Here is a 19,495-nt window from a genome sequence, read left to right on the forward strand (position 1 = left end):
TAGAAAGCCCTCCATAAGCCCCCCGATAGCCGCCAATAACAACAACACAGCAGCTCTGAGCTAACAGAGCTATAGCACACGTTCATTCATTCATTCTTCTTAAAGTATTGGTGAAATAAAGACAGATAATGCCTTATTTAGAGGCTGCATCGTCTAAGCCCCGTTCACTCCGTTATATGGATCTCGAGGAATCGAAATATCTTCTGAAGGACGCCGACTTTCACTAAACTGTTCTCAGTGAGCAGATGAACGTATTTCATGACAGAAATAAGGTCGAGGTTTAAAAATACCGGAGTTCTCCTTTAACACCTGACTGAGTGTCAGGGAACATGACCCTAAAAAGAGAACTGTCAATGGAAAAAAATTGATAGGATTATAAAACGCCTTCAATAAGGTACTTCAGCTCATTGTGTGGCAAAAGTCTATGGTTGCTCCTTGTAAGCTATGTCTATTATTTGCAGTAACTTAACAAATGGATGGGTTATAAAAGGAAAAGATACAGATCGACCAAGAACAAAGCATCAGGAAAGAAACCAAAAAGCAGTATGCCTTGAAAATTAAGACACTGGCTGAAGGAAACAGGATTTTTTTTATGTAGGGAAGCCAATCGTAAATCAGTAACATGGAAAACAAGGTCACAGTGCGCTAAAGAGTTGGACAAAAGTGATATTTGGTGACGAATCACCAAGCTGCACCGGATAAGGAGATGATGCTGGAACTTTTGTTAGGTGCAGTGACACATATGGAGACGACTGCCTGAAGAGAAGAAGCACATTACCAAAGTAATGAGGGGTTGATGTCAGGTGATCAGGAGTCATTACTGCTACACTAAAAGCACAGGTGGACATCATTCGATCCATCAAAAGAAGGGCTGCTAACAGTTTTTTTTAGGATAACGCATCCTAAAAGGCGTCAGGTCAGATCCGCGTTCAAAGGTTTTGTCAGTACACCGACATGGGCCAGCAAACGGTCCGGGTCTCAATCCGATGGAAGATTTATAAGTGGAAATTGGAAAAAAACAAATGGTCCATGACAACACTCCATCTGGCAAAACAGACATATCAGCTAAAATGAAAGAAAGCAGGGACCTGATTGATGAATATTGTTTTTCATTAGTGAAGTTGAAGCTTTAAAGAATTTAAGCTGTCATAAAATCCAGAGGAGCTAATAGTTATCCCCATGGTGACGTATTATACGGTGCATAAGTCTGCACCTGTGTAAATATAAACTGCAGCTTGACTAGTTACAACTGCAAAGTGGTAATTTTGCCTTTGCTCACACACAAGTAAAGTGCATTTACTGGGAAATACTTTCAACCTCAGCTTGATTAACAGTTCTGGCAGCAGCACAGTGCATAAGGGATTGATTGCCCGTGTTTGTTGTAATCGTGCCACATGTCACCCACGGCAACAGAGTGACTCATTTTCTGTTTTCAATCTTCTCTGACAGCGATGGGGCTACATGGCTCTGAGAAAGCCACACGATTTATGATCGTTAATCTGATAATTTAATTGATTCTTTCAGTCCTTTCATGTGATTTGTCGACAGACAAAGAAACCAAAGAATACCACAAACTTTATCGCTTTACACTTAAAACTGCAGCTGATGTGTCCATTTAAGCAGATGAAGCGCCAAAAACAACTAATAGGGTTTTCAGAACTGTATTTCAGTCATTTGCTGATTATTTTCTCAGTTGATTGAATCAGAATTTTGGAAAATAATCTCTGAGCCCGTCGCAACATTTGCTTTGTCCACACAAAAGTAACAAAAGAAAAGTGATGAAAGAAAAGTGATTAAAGAAATATTAGTAAATGTAACGCTGAATTCTTGGTTTTGTCAAAGCGTGCAGATGTCATGTATGTTCTTGGTCTTTTTCAAGTTCATCCTGGTTTCATTTGCTTTGGTTCCTTTTCTGTGTTCATGTTTCATTCCTCAGTTTGTTTCCTGGTTTGTTTCAGTCGCATTCGGACAGAGATGCTCTAGGAACTGCCCTTCTCCAGGGGAACCGTTTAATTTTGCATTCACACATGAGTCGGGGACCTTGACAGGGACTGATGTGACGCAGCCGTCTGCGACAGACGTGTTACTTTAGCGCCACTCAACAACAAAACAAAACCCGTGAAACGTAAGGAGAGAAGAAAACAACACCACCAAGAAGCTAACATGGAGAGCGAGGAGGCCACCGTGTTCACGGTCTGCATGGCGGTGATATTAATCATGGACGATCACATCAGGCGTCTAAGATGGAGGCTGGAAGAGCGCACAGCGAGAGTCAGGAGACGGAGAATCCAGCAGCGGGCGATACTTCTTCGTTTCATGGAGGAAAGAAGGAGAGCAGAGCGCCGCAGACAAAGGAGACGACGTCTAAGTTTAACTTATTAAACAGGCGCCGGTTGGGTCCGTGTCGTATGAGGAAACATTTCAGACAAGAGGCGGAGCTACAGCCACCAAACACCTACGTCATGTGTGTTGCTATGGAACCCAGAAAAGACCCTGAAGGAGCTAAAATGGTTCTAGGAGCTGAGGGCCGTGGTCCCTAGTTCCTGTATGTCCGAATGCGCGAAAAAAACGTCCCTATTCCTGAAAAGGTTCTAGGAACTGCAAAAGGTTCCTACAATGCGCCTACTGCTGCTTTCTGCTCTCCACTCACGCATTACCGCTCATGTTTCTGTTGTTAATTGTCACTTCCCCTTCTTGGTTTTGCATGTCAGCTGTCCCACATGCCTCTGGGATTGGATCACTTTGTAGAGAAGAACCAGGACAGTATTTGCACATCTGTCATAACAGACTCTCTGGCAAGAAATGAATGCATTTTAGATTTAATATGCACTCTGAACCTGAATGTTTCTGAATTGTTTGTACACACATACAACGGGTCAGAAACACTGCAGCGTGCTGCTTTCACATGGAGAGGGATCGCCTTAAAGTCCTTCTTTGTGTCTGTGGTCACATTTTGGTTTCCCCCATGTGGCTTGAAGCTCGTTCACCCAGAACAAACTTTAGTTTAGTTTAGATTATTGGTGAATAGGTTAAAGGAGTGTGTTCTTCCATCATCGCCACGCTGAGCCGACTGTAAGCAATGAAGTCCACTTCAGCCAGTGTTTCTCAATTCTGGTCCTCATGACCCACCGCCCTGCTGGTTTTCGATGTTTCCCTCCTCCACCACACCTGATTCAAACAAATGGCTCCTTATCAGCTGATTATTTCAATCAGGTGTGGTGGAGGAGGGAAACATCGAAAACATGCAGGGCGGTGGGTCGGGTCATGGGGACCAGAATTGAGAAACACTGAGCTATATTAACTCAAAATCTGTCTATGTTACATATTTCTGTGGAGTAATTTCTAGGGGTGGCTGTCGCTAAGGAGGAAGAGCGGTCATTGGTTCGACTCCGGCTTCCCCGGGCCACAAACTGAACCCCACGTTGCATCCATCGTGTATGAATGTGTGTGAGTGGGTGAATGTGGCATGTAGTGTTAGCTCTGAGAGGTCAGTTAGACTAGAAAAGTACAGTCCATTTACCATTTGACTTGTGGCCCCGGGAAGCCAGATTTGAGCAGTTGGGTGACTGCTCTTCCTCCTGAGCTACAGCCGCCGCCCAACTAGTAACGTTGTGCTTCAGTTTCATGTAATCTGTAACTACTATCAATCTGTTATTACCTGTATACCTGTACTGTGCCATAAAACAAACAAAAAAATAGGGTAAAAATGTTAAAAATACTGACACTTCTTGTCCTCTGCAGGCAGTCAGTCCTGCACATAAAACGCTTTAAAGGGGATGTTGCATCTGTCACTTAGCCTTAATCTTAGCCTTAGCCTGTCACTAACTGTTGTCCGCCTGCAGATTATAAATCATAGAAAAGGCTTTGTAAAGATGTAGAAGCAGTATTTTCAAAGATAAATGTTGTCTGACTTCATAACAAAAAGTGCGCAAGGAAAGCAACATATTTAAGCACTTTTTTAATGTCAGTAACCCCCTGAACTAGCTACTTTTAAAAGTAACATAACCCAACACTTTATGAGCTATTGTGGATATTAAACCTGAGACGAGTGAGACAGAAAGGAGGAAATTAAACTGGGCATACTCTGCCAGTCAGAAATGTTCAGCACTGTGAGGTTCAGGATAGTCTCAGCAGTGCTACCTCTGTATTAAGGTCCGTTTTGGGGCTGAAACGTCTCTCCCAGAACTCGTTTTAGCTCCTTGTTGCTGCAGTCAAAATGGACGGAGCTGAGCAAAGAAAGCCCTGCTTCCTGGAAAAGGTTAAGGAGACTAAGCTTGAAAGAAAGCAACTTAAATTATTTCAAATGTGACAAAATGATAAATGAGCGCATAATTGATCAAAGATAATAATGAGCTGGCTCTAACCAGACGTGTCTGAATGACACAGATTGAGCAATTATTGGGCAGAATGATGTTTAAAATACATCATGCGTCCTTATAAAGTTATATGTTTAAAACAGAGGGTTTGGACATTTTTATGGTTCAGTACCAGCAGATTTGTTCCATGCGAACACTTTCCAGACAGTTTAGATTGTTGGGAACAGTTTACTATTATTTCATGTATTTTATTACCTGATTTTGTTACAATATCCAACAGCTTCTGAGTCAGAATGGATGTTTGTTCCAAATTATGCTCAAAAATTTACTCTGTGAAGTATAAAATGATTAGATTTATATACATATTTGTTAATCAATAATAACCATAGTTTGTATTGGAACGTACACAAGTACAGTACTGCCAAAACTTTCGCTTTAACACGGGGAAATTGTTGTATTTAGATTTTAAAACTGTTCAGCTGGTCTATAGTGGCACTTTAGCCCTCATCACAGGAGGGATTATCACTTCGAACATCTTGTTCCTCTCATATTTTAAGTTCTAGACACTTGAGCAGGGCTGAGAAACGGCACTAAAAGCCACTCAAAGTTGTCATCAGTGGATGGAGCACAACATACAGGACGGTTGAAAATTCACCGAAGCTAATAGTGAGAAGGCAAGGAAACAGTGTCCCAAACTCTACTCTGCTCTTGTATTTGGGATCGGTTTAGGGAATCCAGCTGTTGGAATTTAAAACAGTGATAAATGTAATTAATGAGAACCAGTGACCCTTGTTCCAGATTGTCCTCTTGCCCTTTTCTTCCTTTCCCTCTTCGACAGCACAAAGGAGAAACGGGGCTGTTTCTCATTATAGAGGTACTCTCACTCGTCTGTCTCGTTCCAGCTTATAGAGAACGATATTTAAACCTTACCAGAAATGCAGTTCAAACGTCTGACACCAAAAAAACTCTACCTTGATTTATCTGAGCTTGTTTCTAATGATGAGGTAGGTGTAATTGCATTGGCGAAAGCAAGATTAGTGGTTTGTTATCCTTAATTCTTTATTTATGAACAATGATAAAGAACAGATGTGGAGCTGGTATGAATAGGTTTTTGAAACATAACGCATTATGTTTCTCGTTTTTCTCGTCAAATTGAGAACCATTATCGAAAGATACCCGTTACTTTTTTCAGTATTCTACCTTCAAATGGAGCCGAGGAAGTTTTTTCTTGTCCTTTAAACCTAATACCTGGAGGTTTTTGGCAGCTCCTTAGTCCTTTAAAGTCCTTTAAAGCAGCAACAAGAGCCTGATGCTAAGCACATAGTCATTAATTTTGTCAGAGTTCACTCCACTAATAAAGGCACCTCAGTTCTGAGAGAGAGCAGAAGGGGAGCCAGTAAGTGTCACTGTGTGGATCCCCTCAATCCTGACTTTCTACACTTTTACTGGGACTTTTAAGCGTTTCTTCCTGAGTCAGCCTTATTTTGTTTTCTTCCTGACTCTTAATTATATTTTGCGGCTTTTAAATGTTGGGAAATATGAAGCCGCTCCGCTTGTTATTTTCTTTTAAACCAAATAAGTCGAGGTTTTTGGCAGCTCTTTAGTCCTTTTAAAGCAGCAACATCTCGTTTGAAAAGCACATAACTTCGTCAGAGTTCACATCTGTTTCACCAATAAGCTTTGAGAGAGTACAGTTCATGACTGGACGACATCTAGATGCAGAAATCTAAATTACATCTATCAGTTTGACAGCAGCATTAGATTCCCTGCTGAGCATTTATGACGTGTACTGTTTTTGTTGCACAGATGTGAGAGCGGCTTTAATCGTCTAATCCCAGCCAAGAGGCTAATATTTTCATTCTTAACATTCATTGGCTTCATTTCCTTGCTCGGTTCACTTTATGAAGAGCGATCTAAAAGGGTCAAGTCTCACCAGAAATAGTATGTGGTTGGTGTGCTTGTCCTCATCACCACAATGCGGTACGGTCTATGAGTAGAATATATCTCTAACTCCTCTTTTTGGGTTGGATAGTATCCATGTAACAACCCCAAACCATGAATGGAAACATAGGCAACCCCTAACCACAAAGAAGTTTCTAATCATTGTAACATTTAAGTGTTTGTTCCCAAACTCTAACCATGTGCAAGTGGGAAGAAAGGTGAGAATACTGTGGAAAACGCGTGGGATTAGCTGAATATGCCTTTGCTCTGATTCAGTGCAAAGTCTGCATCCATTCTTGTGCTGAACATGTTTTCGTGGTGAAGGAAATAAAAAAAAAAAACTCCTCATACCATTCACAGTCCCCTGCAGGGGGTCAAGGTCCATTACAATGGACAGACATCAGCTCGCCCATTGTTTGTGTTAGTCCTTAATTGCAAGGCCCTCATCTGTGTTGATTCTAACATTTAGCACACTCATTATGAGCGTCATTAGCAGAGTCATTAACACTGGGAGAACATGTTGAGGGCTGCTTGGAGACAGTTATCTGCTGTTTGTATGGAGTAAATAAGAGGGGAGATATCTTGCTGTAAATACCTGTGTCGGACAACAATGCGTTTGAAAGGGAACGGAGTTGATAAGAGAAGGGAGTTGTTTCCATTGTGATTCTTATGCTGCACGATGCCATGCTGGTAAAGTCGGGGTGAAATTATTTCAGAAAGTAGAAAAGGAAAAGTTCCAAGTGGCTGGCTTGTAATATCCTCTTTTATTCATAGATGCATTCCTTGCAGTGCTACTACAATACGTGCTCAATACACATGAATTAGAATAATTCAACTGCTTTCTTTATCTCGGCACTTTGCTTATTTGCATACACTAACTGCAGCTATTGTCCGAACTAACTTATAGTCTGTGTTAGCATGTTTTGATAAACGCTTATCTACCTGGAGCTAAGATACAGTCGGTGCAGACTCTGTAATATCTCAGTATCCGATCTGTACTGTCTGCCACTAAGAGCATGTAAATTACTAACAAATATTCAGGCATCTCAGTCTGAGGGGAAATACTGAATGCTAATAAATCACTGAATGCTATTGTTAGGACTGTCTTGGTATGATTGCTGGCAGCACAGTTCCTCTACATGATGTCGTTGTGACCGCAGCAGTTATAAATGGTATTCGTTTACACAGCTTTCACCTCACGCAGAGTGAGAGATTATGGGAATTCAATCAATGCATGCCACAGAGATCGGTTTGTGCGGCAGAGTGTTGCACGTTGAACTGGCACGGACCATTAAAATGTGTGAAGTATAGTAAAGTAAAATGTTCACAATATAAAATAACAGGTCAACAATAGTCTGACTGTATAAAAGCAGCACAAATAGAGGTTTTTCCCTTTTGTTTACGCTAGTTTTCAACATTTATCCTGATGTTTGGCTTTTTCCTTCCAGGGGCCAAAGGAAACAAACCACAAATGGCTCTGTGTTGTGTTGTGGGATGTTAGGAGAAAAATAAATTGGTATCAGTTTGAATAACCACATGCAAGCAGAGAGGAGGGTTCAGTGTGATGCATGTATGATTGTTGCAGCTGTTTAGGTTTAATGACTGAAACGGTCACATTGATTCCTCTCAAAACCAAACCTCTGAGTTTCTCTGATATGTGGGACTGTAATTGCATGTATCGGTACCACATTACCAAAACAAATTTTTCCTCACAGTTGCTGAAACTTGAGTGTTGCTGTGAGCCCTGCTTGCCAAAAAGGAGACTTTTCCGAGAACGCCGGCTTCACTTCTGTCCATATCGATCAAACTTCTCAGAACGGGAAAATGTATTTCAACAGGCTAAAGAAATCAAACGATGACGCATTCTTGGACTGATACTGTACACCGCAAATGGATGAGAAGAAACAGATGAAGATGAATATGCTGAGAAACTGTTTCTGAATGTGATTCGGAGAAAAGGCAGCTGTTGATAATAATTAGCCATAAATCTTACTTCTGTGGAATATAGTTTGTATATTTGGCCCGATCACCAGAAATTTACCAGAAACTGTTGCAAAACAAGGTAAAAAAAAACAGTCTTTGGGTTTATCGAGGGCATCTTGTCTCCCTGCACTCAGAGCGCTTCTCCCTGTGAGAACTAATGGCTGATGGTAATTACATTTAATGAGATCATGGGGTCGTCTGTGGGGTGCACTTCTGCAAATTGCTCACAGTGTGGGGTCTAAATGACGACAGGGTAGGGGGCGACACGATAGTCGAGGTCGGGGCCAGGAGTGTTTACCCATTTTTTGGGGGCCGGGACATTCAGTGGCAGTGCCTGTCAGTCAGTGAGCAGTGAAACGTGTCATGCATTTGTCTGCTTTTGTCCTCCTCGTTTGTTTGTCTGGCAGAGATAACCACACAGAGGTGGTGCTTTTCTTGGCTCCATTGTGTGAAACTGTTGTCAGTCCATCCATCCTCCCTGCCCCATCTCTCATTCCCTGCTCTGTGACTGGTCATTTTGCCACTATTTTCTGGCTGCAGGGGGTCACTCTGGCAATTTAGTTAATCCATTAACAACTAATTGTCTCCTCCTACCCTGTTGCTTGGACAAACAACCTGGTGGGGGAAGTCAAGCTCAGCTGAACTATAAAAGTCATGCAGGGAAGGGGAGCCAGTAAGTGTCACTGTGTGGATCCCCTCAATCCTGACTTTCTACACTTTTACTGGAACTTTTAAGCATTTCTTCCCTGAGTCAGCCTTATTTGTTTTTCCTCATGCCTAATTTTATTTTGCGGCTGGGAAATATGAAGCTGGTCTGCTTGTTTCTATGCTTCTCTTGGACTGAAGCTCGTATTTGGGCGTGGATGCTCAACATGCCCCACAGCCCTCCAAAAGAAGGAGCCAAAGCACTTAGGGAGAGTGCCCCTGTTGCCAAAGCACTGACGGTGAGAATCTTCTTATTCCGTGTGTGTATATTATTCTTATTTTGAATTAACTGAAACCTTAGTTGTAATCATTGAAGAGTAAAAGTAGTTCTGTGGAGTAATAATGAGCAGAAATGATGTTAATCAGCCTCCTTTTTCTTCAGACTGTGTGCGACCACGACAGAGCTTGCGGCCGTGGTTTCTCGTGTGATCGCCACTTTGGTGTTTGTGTGCCTCTGCGTGGCGAGGGCCACTACTGTCGAAGGGATGCTCAGTGTGTCCGCGGACTCAGCTGCATGTTTGGGAAGTGCCACCGCAGCATCCCGAATGGACATGAGGGTAAGTAACCTTATTTAATCTCGCTTTGCAGTCGACTTTAACCTGGAAAATGTGACTGCATTGCTTTCCTGCCTTAATGAAACCGTGTTTTCCTTCATTCAGGGGCCAGGTGTAAAGTCGACAGAGACTGTGGGGCTTCCATGTGTTGCGCCCGGCATCATGGCGAGCAGGTGTGCAAGAGACGACTGATTCGTGGTGAGAGCTGTTATGTGCCCGACGGTGGCCTGGCATTCAGCATCAACCAGATTTGCCCTTGTGATGAGGGCCTGCTGTGTCGTGAAAGCAGTGGACCACACCGGAGAGAGTAAGTACTGCTATCAAATAAAGAATTATTCACATAAGAGCCAAGTCTCCAAAGACTTTACCACAATTTTTAGTGCCTTAACACAAACTGTAATGACTGAGCTCCTTAAAAGCCTCTTTTACTGCATATGTTGTCTGTTTATACTGGTAGAATAGACTTAGCAGTTACTTACTAAAATAAAGACGTACAAAACTTTCCCACCATGCACTGCAAAGGGGAAATGGAGGTGCATATGATTAGTTAACTGCTTGAGAAACAGCTTAAAAACCAACATTTAGTGATTAAATTTCTATAAAACATTCTGATCATCAGTTTTTCTCTCATTCAGTGTTGCATAAGAGCATAAAATGCTTCAAAATGTCTGATATATTCATTAGTTTTGAAAAAGAATGATATGTAAAGCCTAACTTAATTTTGTTTGTCTTTCAGGAGAGATTTTATTTACCAGCCAGAACGAAAAGACTGGACCTGCCAAGTGCCCAGAGTTTAACAGCTGGCCAAATGCTAAAGATATTTATCATGTAAATATGATGTATATAAAGAAATGTATGTACCTCCAAATGTGCTGTTTCATGCTGTGAGGGTTTCTTTTTATTCTAAGCACTATTGTATGTAGCTGGGCTCAACACACCTGGAGAAGCTCTTAAACTAGAGCTTCTTCGTGTATTTAGTGATATTTTATTGTACCTATAAATGTCTCAAATGTCTTCAAAATTAAGAATAAAAAGTGTTTTTAAAAAAAGTGAAGATTCTCTGATTTGTGTGAGTGAAATTTGATTAGACTTCAGGGTTAAAAAGGTTCTGATGTAGGTGATCCAGCAACAGTCTCTCCAGGACTTTAGTCATGTTGGGGCAGCTAACTCAGGCTGGATGGTGGAGATCTTTTAGATGCTGTAATAAGGCAGGATGTTTTCCAGAGCACTGGACTCAGGCTGAGGTTGAAGAGATGCTGTAGAATTCAACATAGCTGTTCAGAGAAGGTCTTCAGGACCCTGGAGCTCGCACCATCTGGATCTCCTGTCCTGGTGTGGTTCAGTCTCTCTGTAGAGAAGGGAAGTTGTGGATCCACGATGGATGTGAGGATGTGAGGGGAGGGGAAGGCCGAGCATCCTCTTGTGCTGAAACTGTTGAAAAAAAATCAGCTTATTGGCATTGTGTGACAGAAGAAATAAGTCTTGGGTGCAAAGACACTTCTGGCAATAAGATGGAAGCTGGTTTGTTAATAACAATGTGGAAATTGTTGACCGTGGGACGATAAAGTGCAATGGTGTGAGAAGTTGTGATGAACCTCAGTGCTCTGCAGTAAGCTGAGTCTAAGATGGATGCATGTAGATGCTAAAGAACCATCATCCAGCACAGAAAATAAAAGTGGTCTCCTTTAGGTCTCAAAGTGAAGCCAAAACTCAACTTTAAATAGGAAAGAACTACTCTTTAAGGTTTTTCTCACCTATACGGCTGCTATGTTTGTATTTTTTTGCAAGTTCATGTTGTAGTTAGGTCGGCTGCAGCCCGCTTGGTCTACACAATGGAACCATAAACCTCTCATGTTTAGAGTTTCATGCTGAAATAATTGGGTGCTGTATTCCTTTAACGCTCCAACTGGACTGCACGGACACATGAACACATACTCTGTTTCCCTCTGAGCACGTTTCTTGGATCCCAGGCACAGGTTACATAACAGAGAAATCTTGCGACTCCCAATTGTTAACATCAACAGATGCTGTAACGCTAGCTGTCCCCTGACCCCATCTTAGATCAGTATCTTCTTCACTCTAACCCTTACGAATTCCCCCGTTGCTCCATTTTGATGCTAATAGACTGCAGTTTGCCCCTTCAGTTGCAGGGTGACTTGAATCATTCTGTGAGACATTAGTGTCTTACCTCCTTTCTCTCCTGTTACAGAGCTTATCATCAGGTCTTTGCAGGGAGGCATTTGATGCTGTAAGACGAACTGAATGTTTAGAGCATGAAAGACTTCAATATCTGTTTTGTAGCTGACTTTTCTAATTTAATCGTGCTTGGACATGTCTTTGTCCTGGGCAAACGTGAGCAAGCTGTGCAATTTCTAAACAACTATGACCTTGAGTATTGATATAAGTTGTGTTTGTATTAGAAATAACTTGGGGACATGAATTCAAACCTAATTACCAAGGCTTCAGATGTATACTATGGACTGCTGAAAAAAGGCTAGTGAGGACATGATTAACAGGCATAAGAAAAGCAGATGAGACAAAAGTGACATCTAATACCTCAAGACTGGGAGACCTGATATCACTGAGTGCTACTAACTACCGGCCTATTACCTCTACTTTAGAACACCTGCGACTGTGTATACCTGTTCTTATCTGAGCAACCATCACTTTTTAAAGTATCCAGACATGTCTGTTTGCTCAGCTTAGCTTCTTAAATGGTTTCCTGTTTCTGTAAGTTTCCTTCTTTTTGGGGAGGAAAAGGCAACAAAGACTACAGCTGAGAATTCAGCTGCTTGTATTTTCCTTTAGCCTATACCTCAGGCGTCCTAACATCTGACAGTGACTATGACATATGCTTTCGCACTTTTATGTGTTTTTCTTGTTCATAATACAGGGTAAAACATATTGATAACAAAAAACTGCCTTTTTTCCTTCTTGATCAGAAAAGTGAGAAAACATTTGAGTGAGAAAACATTTACAATTAGTATTAAACACTTCAAAATATATTAAATCGATTAACTGATACGGTTGAGGAATTACTAAATCTTTGAGTTACCATATTTAGCAGTTAACACAAGCACAACTAGCATAAATGGCTTTTATGGTTGATGTTAACCTACATCATCTCCCTTTACCCTTTCTCTTTTTTATTCCTTCTGGGGGTTAATCTCAACCTAACATTAATAAAACATAGATGATAATTTAAATCAGCTGATACTGTGTCCTTTAATCATACTCGTATGTATAATTTACTTTATGTGTCACTTAAGTATTAGACAATTACCTTTAGCAGGTTAGCTTAGCTTAGCTAAGCTTTGCCTAGCTTAGTTTAGCTTAGCCTAATTTAGCATAACTTATTTAAGCTAATTTAAAGTTAATTTATTTTTAAGAAGACAGGAAACCAGGGTAAAAAACTGGCCTGGATTGATTGAAAATCTACCAACAGTTTCTTAAAATGAATTTGCTAACATGCTATTCCTTGTTTGTTTCAAGTTATTATTGCAGATAACATCTATTGATGTTGTCTGTTATTGGTACACCTGGAACACATCCCTGTCACTTTTTAAGATAGCCAGGGTTGTTCCCATCACTTTTTAGAAGCAAAAATTTATAAAAAAGATGACATAACTTGCAACAAAAATGTTAACAAGCAAATCCAAAAGCATTCATTTTAAGATAAAGAGAAAAAAATTTCACCGTTGAAACTACACGGCAGTCAAACTTTACATCTTCAGACGGGTTTGTGTCTTAGCTCAGCTGTTATTGCTGAGGTTGTTTGTATTCTTAGTATCAGGGTAGTGATATAATGCATTTTAGATGGGTTGACTGACATGTACTGGTGCTTTGTACTGTCAGATGTGAAGTTTGCATAGTTTAGTTAATCATAACTGGTCGATTTGGTTGCTTTCTTGTACCCTTTCTCACCCTAAATGTGTTATACCTTGTTTTTTGCACCAATTTTTTATTATGACCTCACAGAATATAACTCACAAGTTGCAATTCAACTTGTTTGTACAAATGTAAAACTTCTGTTTTACAGAGAAAAGGCTGCAAAACTGTTTGGTGTTTTTTTCCCAGTTTTGTACATAAACTCTCTATTGACTGAAGTAAGAATAATTTACAGTATATCTTCTGATGGTGATGTTGATTGTCTTTAGACAGAATGGCATTAATTGTTATTGCAAAAGTCAAAAAGTGTTGGGTATTCATCTCATAGAAATTTGGATTTTCTTTTTACCTATCTTTAGAATAGCTGATTGTAGCATCTTAAGTAGAGACTCTATGAGAATCTGTTCATTTAAAAGTCAATGTCCGAGCAGCACAGAGAGCTTTTGTGAGAGGCCGCACAATAGAGCTCTTAAACCAGCCCTGCCAAGGGGAAAAGTGGATATGGGAGAATGGGGGAAAGTCATTTACCCTTACCTGAGATAGTATAAAACCTCTCCTGGATGTGCCTGAGTGTGAGTTGTTAAGTCGGATGCAGGTTACCTGTTGAGAGTCATGAGGATCCTCTGACATCCAGCAAGTCAAAGGTGTTCACCCAGTCAATGGTGAGTCTTATTCCTTAAAGATTTAGGTCTTTACTTGTTGAATATTCTCTAATTTCTGAATTTGAAGTTTCTCTGCAGCATCTCAGGATGGCTTCCTTCAGTGCACTTTTATTGGTGCTGCCTGTTGTGTTGACATGCACACCCCAAAAAGCAGGTAAGTTCACGATGCTTTAAAGAATTTACATTTAGTTCGATCATAAATCATTTATTTGACTTTTCTAAAAACCTTTTAACACTGTTTATTAAATCCAGCATGTCCCATTCTCAAGCCACAAATTCATCAAGGAGTTTCTGGGCAATTTTAGACTCTTTGTGTCTTGTTTCAGACTACGTTGTGGTGTCATGTTTCCCCAACACCATCATCGCCCACGTTCCAGAGTGTCCTTATGGCTGGGAGATAGAGCAGCTGTCTCTGGGTGGAATCTGTTACACTGGAACACACAGTCCAGGTTACTACCGCTTCATCATCCCCGACCTAACACCCAAAAATCACTCGTACTGTGGCACGCAATCTGAGGTAAGCCACATAACTGAAGGGGTTTTGAGCTGCACAGAAGCAATGTTTTTGTTCCTGTCAAGCCAAGGCAAGGCAGTTTAATTTCATTGTAGAAAAACTCCATATACTGTCTATAAAAACACATGCATTTACAGGTAATATAGTCAGATAAATTACATTATAACAAACCAAACATTATACCTGCGGCAGAAAACTTTAATTCTCTAAATAACTGCATTTACCTTCAGAAGATATGTAGTTAAGGAAGTTTTTAAGTGAAGAAAATTAGCACCATTTGAAATCCTAAATGTGGAAACAAGTGTGCAGAGTTCAGATTTTAAAAGTTAAAATTAGTAATACTACCTGGTTACATCTTTTATGTCACTTTAAACTCTTTGTAATGTGTTTAAATGTCATTTGATTTGTAAAAAGTTTCAGTTTTGTCCCCACAACCAGCCTGAGAAAAGACGTGGGCATGTCCAGATAAACAATGATTTCCCAGAGATGACACGTCTTTGTCCGGCAGATGTTAAAATCCTTCAGCTTTTGGCTTCAGAATAACGACAGCTTGTCTGAGTTTGACTTTAACGGTGAAGAGGTGTTCTGAGTAGCCTCACATAGTGACCCGTAGAAGGTCACGTTCATCTAAGACTTGTATCATATTGCTTTAGGGGTCACATCTACTAACTCTTAACCCTGCCCCCATCCAGTTAAACTGGATTTGGGTAGAGTTGGATGATCCAACCACAGGTTGAAACTAGACATACGTCCAGTCCGAGCATCACAATCTGGATGAACACAGCCTTTAATTCACTCTGCTTGACCTTGTTTTTCCGCAGTACATGCCTGGCAAGGACCCAAAGTACATCTTCTATAACTCTATCGTGTCCAACGACACTTCGCTGACAGTCAGGAACCAGCCGGTCAACTACACCTTCAGCTGCATGTACCGAGCCGCCTACCTGGTGAATAATGCAGTGTTCAGCCAGAGGTAAGCACCAGCTCAGGACACGAGGCGACAGCAGCCACAGTTTGAAATGTTTGTGCATTCTGACCCAATGACTTGCAGTGTTTTTACTAAACCCTCTACTTTTTTCAGAGTGGCTACAGTTTATGTCAACAATGGGAGTTTAGGCACTTTTAGATCACAGTTGTCAATGAACGTGTTCACGGTGAGTGTCCCGGTCACAGATTCGGTTCATCCTGTGGCGACGGCTTGTTTAATTTGATGTATGAGCGCTGCTTACTGGAGTCACTGACTGCACCTGGTTGACTGATGCATATATCTTGTAGAATTCAAAGTTCTTGTATGCAAAGGACGCTCCCTACGTGATTGACACCTCTGAGATTGGCTCTGAAGTTTTTATCGGCATTGAGGCAAAAGGTTTAAGCAACAGGTATATCATCACATTTTTACAAATATTCCTATTTTACTTATTCGTTTATATGATAACCCATGGTTACCTTTCACCCCTCAGGTTTAAAGTTGTGATAAACAACTGCTGGGCCACACCAACTCCTTACTCAACAGACAGGAAGAGGTGGAGTCTCATCATCAACAGGTACAGGATGAAGACTACGAGGATGAACGACTGTTAACTGTTCATTTTGTCTTTGTAATAGTTGTTAAACTGCTGTTTTCCAACAGCTGCTCTGCTGACAACACTGTGACCATCTTTGAGAACGCCAAAGACAGCCGCTCGATGTTCAAATTCAACTCTTTCCGCTTCCAGCGGCTGGAGAAGGTGTCCACTGTGTGGCTTCACTGTGAGGTCCAGGTCTGTGATGGAGAGAGGCTTGTCTGTCAGCCAGTGAGTACATTATTGATGTCTTCCCAACTTTTTGGGCCTAAATGTTTGAATTTATCTGAAATATAAGAGAGAAGTCTCAAACTGGAACTTATTGAACGGCTTTACTCCATGTTCAAAGTGCCTGTTTGTGTAGGCAAGGCAAGTTTATTTGTATAGCACAGACATTAAATAAAAAGCATGATTTAAGATCTAAACAAAGAAAGAAAGAAATAAGAACAATTGATAAAATCAGAGCAATAAAGACAAGATTGAAAAATAAAAAATAAAATTATATGAAAGACAAGATAGAATAAACTGTAATAAAAATGTAAAATCAGTAGTTAAAATCATTACGTTTTGAAACTCAAGCTTTTTCAAATGCAGCTGAAAATAAATGTGTTCAACCTGGACTTAAATACTGAGTGTTTCAGCTGATCTGAGGCTTTCTGGGAGTTTGTTCCAGAAATGTGGAGCATAGAAGCTGAATGCAGCTTCTCCACATCTGGTTCTGACTCTGTGAACTGATAAAAAAAAACGATCCAGATGACCTGAGGGGTCTGGAAGGTTCATACTGGGTCAGGAGGTCACTCAGTGGGTCTATATGATGGGATTAACTGGATTACAGCTACAGTTGGGTTCTGCTCCTTATCTGAGGGTAATTATCCTTGGATATATGGCGGTGAATGAATGGAATCACTGGCACAAAGCGTGTCATACCCCGGTACGATAGGTGGCGCTGTCCCCATTTCAGCTATCGCAAATAGAGCCACTTCCTGTTGGCGTCTTCACCACCAACAACAACAAACTCAGGCATTCAGAAAGATGGCGAACGCAGAGCGAGATGAAGCTGCGTCCCTCTCCATCTGTGATGAGCTGGTTATGGCACAGAGATGCACAACGGCGCCTTCTCCATCGTGTTGTTTCTTTCTTTCTGACGGCGGCGACAACAACAGTAATATCGTCTCCTTCCACTTCCAGGTGACGATCGCGGGGAAAAATCTGGAGCATGCTCAGAACGCTCGATCCGATCCACTGTCGTCTACGTGCACGTTCATTTGGATTGAGTTATCTCTGAGTCTTAATTTGATCAAAAGTAACCTGATCCGATCCGATTCTTGTCAGATTAAAGTGTCTACATGAGCTGAATAACTCAATCTTATTGTAATTTAGCCATTAATCCGATCCGATGGCCCACATGTAACCGCACTGACTGATGAATTTTGATCCTAGACCATTCAGATCTGTATAGACCAGCATCAGAACTTCATGATTTTGTGTGGACAAATCGCCTAACTATTACATTTATATGATTGGATTACGCAAAGCGTCGGCAGGTATCAAAGGTGAACTCTCTGTAGAGAACATGGAAAGAAAAACTTTGACATTCAGGGTGCAGAGAAGCTCCTTCTCAGTTACATTATCAGGATTACACCATCTGTTGTTAAAAAGCTCTGTAATCCCTCCTCCTTTACTCTTACCTCGCAGTTATCTTGCAGTCTGAAAGCCAAGTAGAGTTTTTGCCTTAGTAATGTTCCTGCAGCCATGTCTTGGTGAAACATAAAATATTGTCTTCCTGATATTTAAGTATCATCTTCATCTGGGATCCAAGCTTGTCCATTTTATCTCTCATGACTACCCAAAATGGTTTAAACTTCCTTCTTGTTCCTTCTCTGCATCCAGGACATCTCCTCTTCAACCCACATGGATTTGGGGTCTTATTCAAGGCATTATCTGAGCTTTGAAAAGCTTAAATAGCTGCTCCCACATGCAAATATCCTCCCCGTAGATGCAAAAATCCAAAATCACCAGCAGAAATAATTTCAGCCGATTTCTAAACCTACTCAGAAGAAAAACAGGAAAAAGCTCAGTGGTAATGTAAGTCCAGAGCTGCTGCAGCACTGGTGCGAACAGAGCAAAGTATAGCCACGAAGCACGATGCATCGTTTTATTTAGTCACACTTTCTGCAAACCAACTCTTTCAAGTCTACATGGTCGTGTTATTGCAACAGCTCTCAAAAGATTTCGCTGCAATCGTTCTTAGAAGTGAGCGGTTGTCCTTTGGATTAACAGCAGCTGTTGTTTTTGTCCCTATTTACTGACGTAGACCTAAACGTTCAAGAAAAACCTTAATTCCAGCTATATTGTTGCTTTTTCCTGAAGAGCCCGTGCTCCGTGAGGAGTCTGTCGTCAGAGGTCGATCCGACCGGGGGGATCCTTACCGCTGAGTTTCAGATTAAAGGTAGTTTACAACATGTTTCATTCATTACTTCATAATAGAATAACATGATGACTTTGAAGGCAGCTTCTCTGATATGATGCACACTATTGCTCTCCTAACAGGTACGGGGTCTTCAAATAGTGGACACATAACAGGTAAACAAATTAAACTCTAATATAACCAACTCTAGGTAGGATTTCAGAACTCTTCAGGTCATGAATGATTTATTTTAAAGCACCAGTTCTGTTGAGAAGACACACAATTTCATTGTTGTCCTAAAAAGCTTTGATTTCTGATATTTTCAAGCTGAAATTTGCAAAAATCAGCCAGTGAAATAACCACCATGTGCACCAGATATGATGCAAAAGCCCTCAGAGCTCAGCAGACTTGTGTAAGATTACTTTGAGTCACAGTCAGTGTCGTTTTGCAGCCACATACAGATGCGTGGGATGCTGTTTTCTTTGTGTTATTCACCCACAGAATGCTCAACTTCCAGTTTCTTAGCTTTTGTTGCAGCACTTTAAAGACATGAACCATTAATGCAATGTAAACACACCATTTCAGACCCAATCATGGTGACGTTTCTTTAATGTAATCTGATCATGTAATCTGGGTTACATTCAGCCGTGATGCTTTCACTGTCATCTGGTTAATCTGAATTGTCAACTTTTCTTTTCCACCACAGGAACATCACTATTCACCCTGCTGCTGGTCCTGGTGAACATGTGTTGGGATTTGATAACTGGATCAAAAGTGTAGTTAAAAACTCGTGTAATTACATAAACATTGTCAAACAAAGAGGGGAATGTCACTCAGGACTCAAGAAGAGTATAAATACATCCCTCCCCCCCACTTAAAATGACTGATTATCTCATAAATACACTCTGTATCTAGCACATTTATTAATAATACATTATTTCACTTCTTTCTCCAATAAACATT

The 19,495-nt window shown here is 40.9% G+C and overlaps 3 protein-coding genes across 4 annotated transcripts in view; 2 read left to right on the plus strand and 1 right to left on the minus strand.

The window, feature by feature from the left end:
- Positions 1 to 19,495, minus strand: part of LOC140279000 (DELTA-stichotoxin-Hmg2b-like) — a 335,708-nt gene that overhangs the window by 125,485 nt on the left and 190,728 nt on the right. The gene's annotated exons all lie outside the window — the stretch shown is intronic.
- On the plus strand, positions 9,014 to 9,810 carry LOC140278892 (dickkopf-related protein 3-like). The gene is made up of 3 exons (XM_072373979.1): positions 9,014 to 9,184; positions 9,328 to 9,502; positions 9,605 to 9,810. The coding sequence occupies exons 1-3, from the start codon at positions 9,014 to 9,016 to the stop codon at positions 9,808 to 9,810; spliced, it is 552 nt and encodes a 183-aa protein (XP_072230080.1).
- Positions 14,137 to 19,312, plus strand: tectb (tectorin beta). The gene is made up of 9 exons (XM_072372810.1): positions 14,137 to 14,203; positions 14,376 to 14,566; positions 15,385 to 15,536; positions 15,645 to 15,717; positions 15,839 to 15,942; positions 16,024 to 16,107; positions 16,194 to 16,356; positions 18,496 to 18,574; positions 19,239 to 19,312. Exons 1-9 carry the CDS (start codon positions 14,137 to 14,139, stop codon positions 19,310 to 19,312), a joined length of 987 nt encoding a protein of 328 aa, XP_072228911.1.

The sequence above is a fragment of the Leuresthes tenuis genome, unplaced genomic scaffold (genome assembly GCF_036924035.1).
Source record: "Leuresthes tenuis unplaced genomic scaffold, fLeuTen1.0.hap1 SCAF_20, whole genome shotgun sequence".
NCBI classification, from domain to species: Eukaryota; Metazoa; Chordata; class Actinopteri; order Atheriniformes; family Atherinopsidae; genus Leuresthes; species Leuresthes tenuis.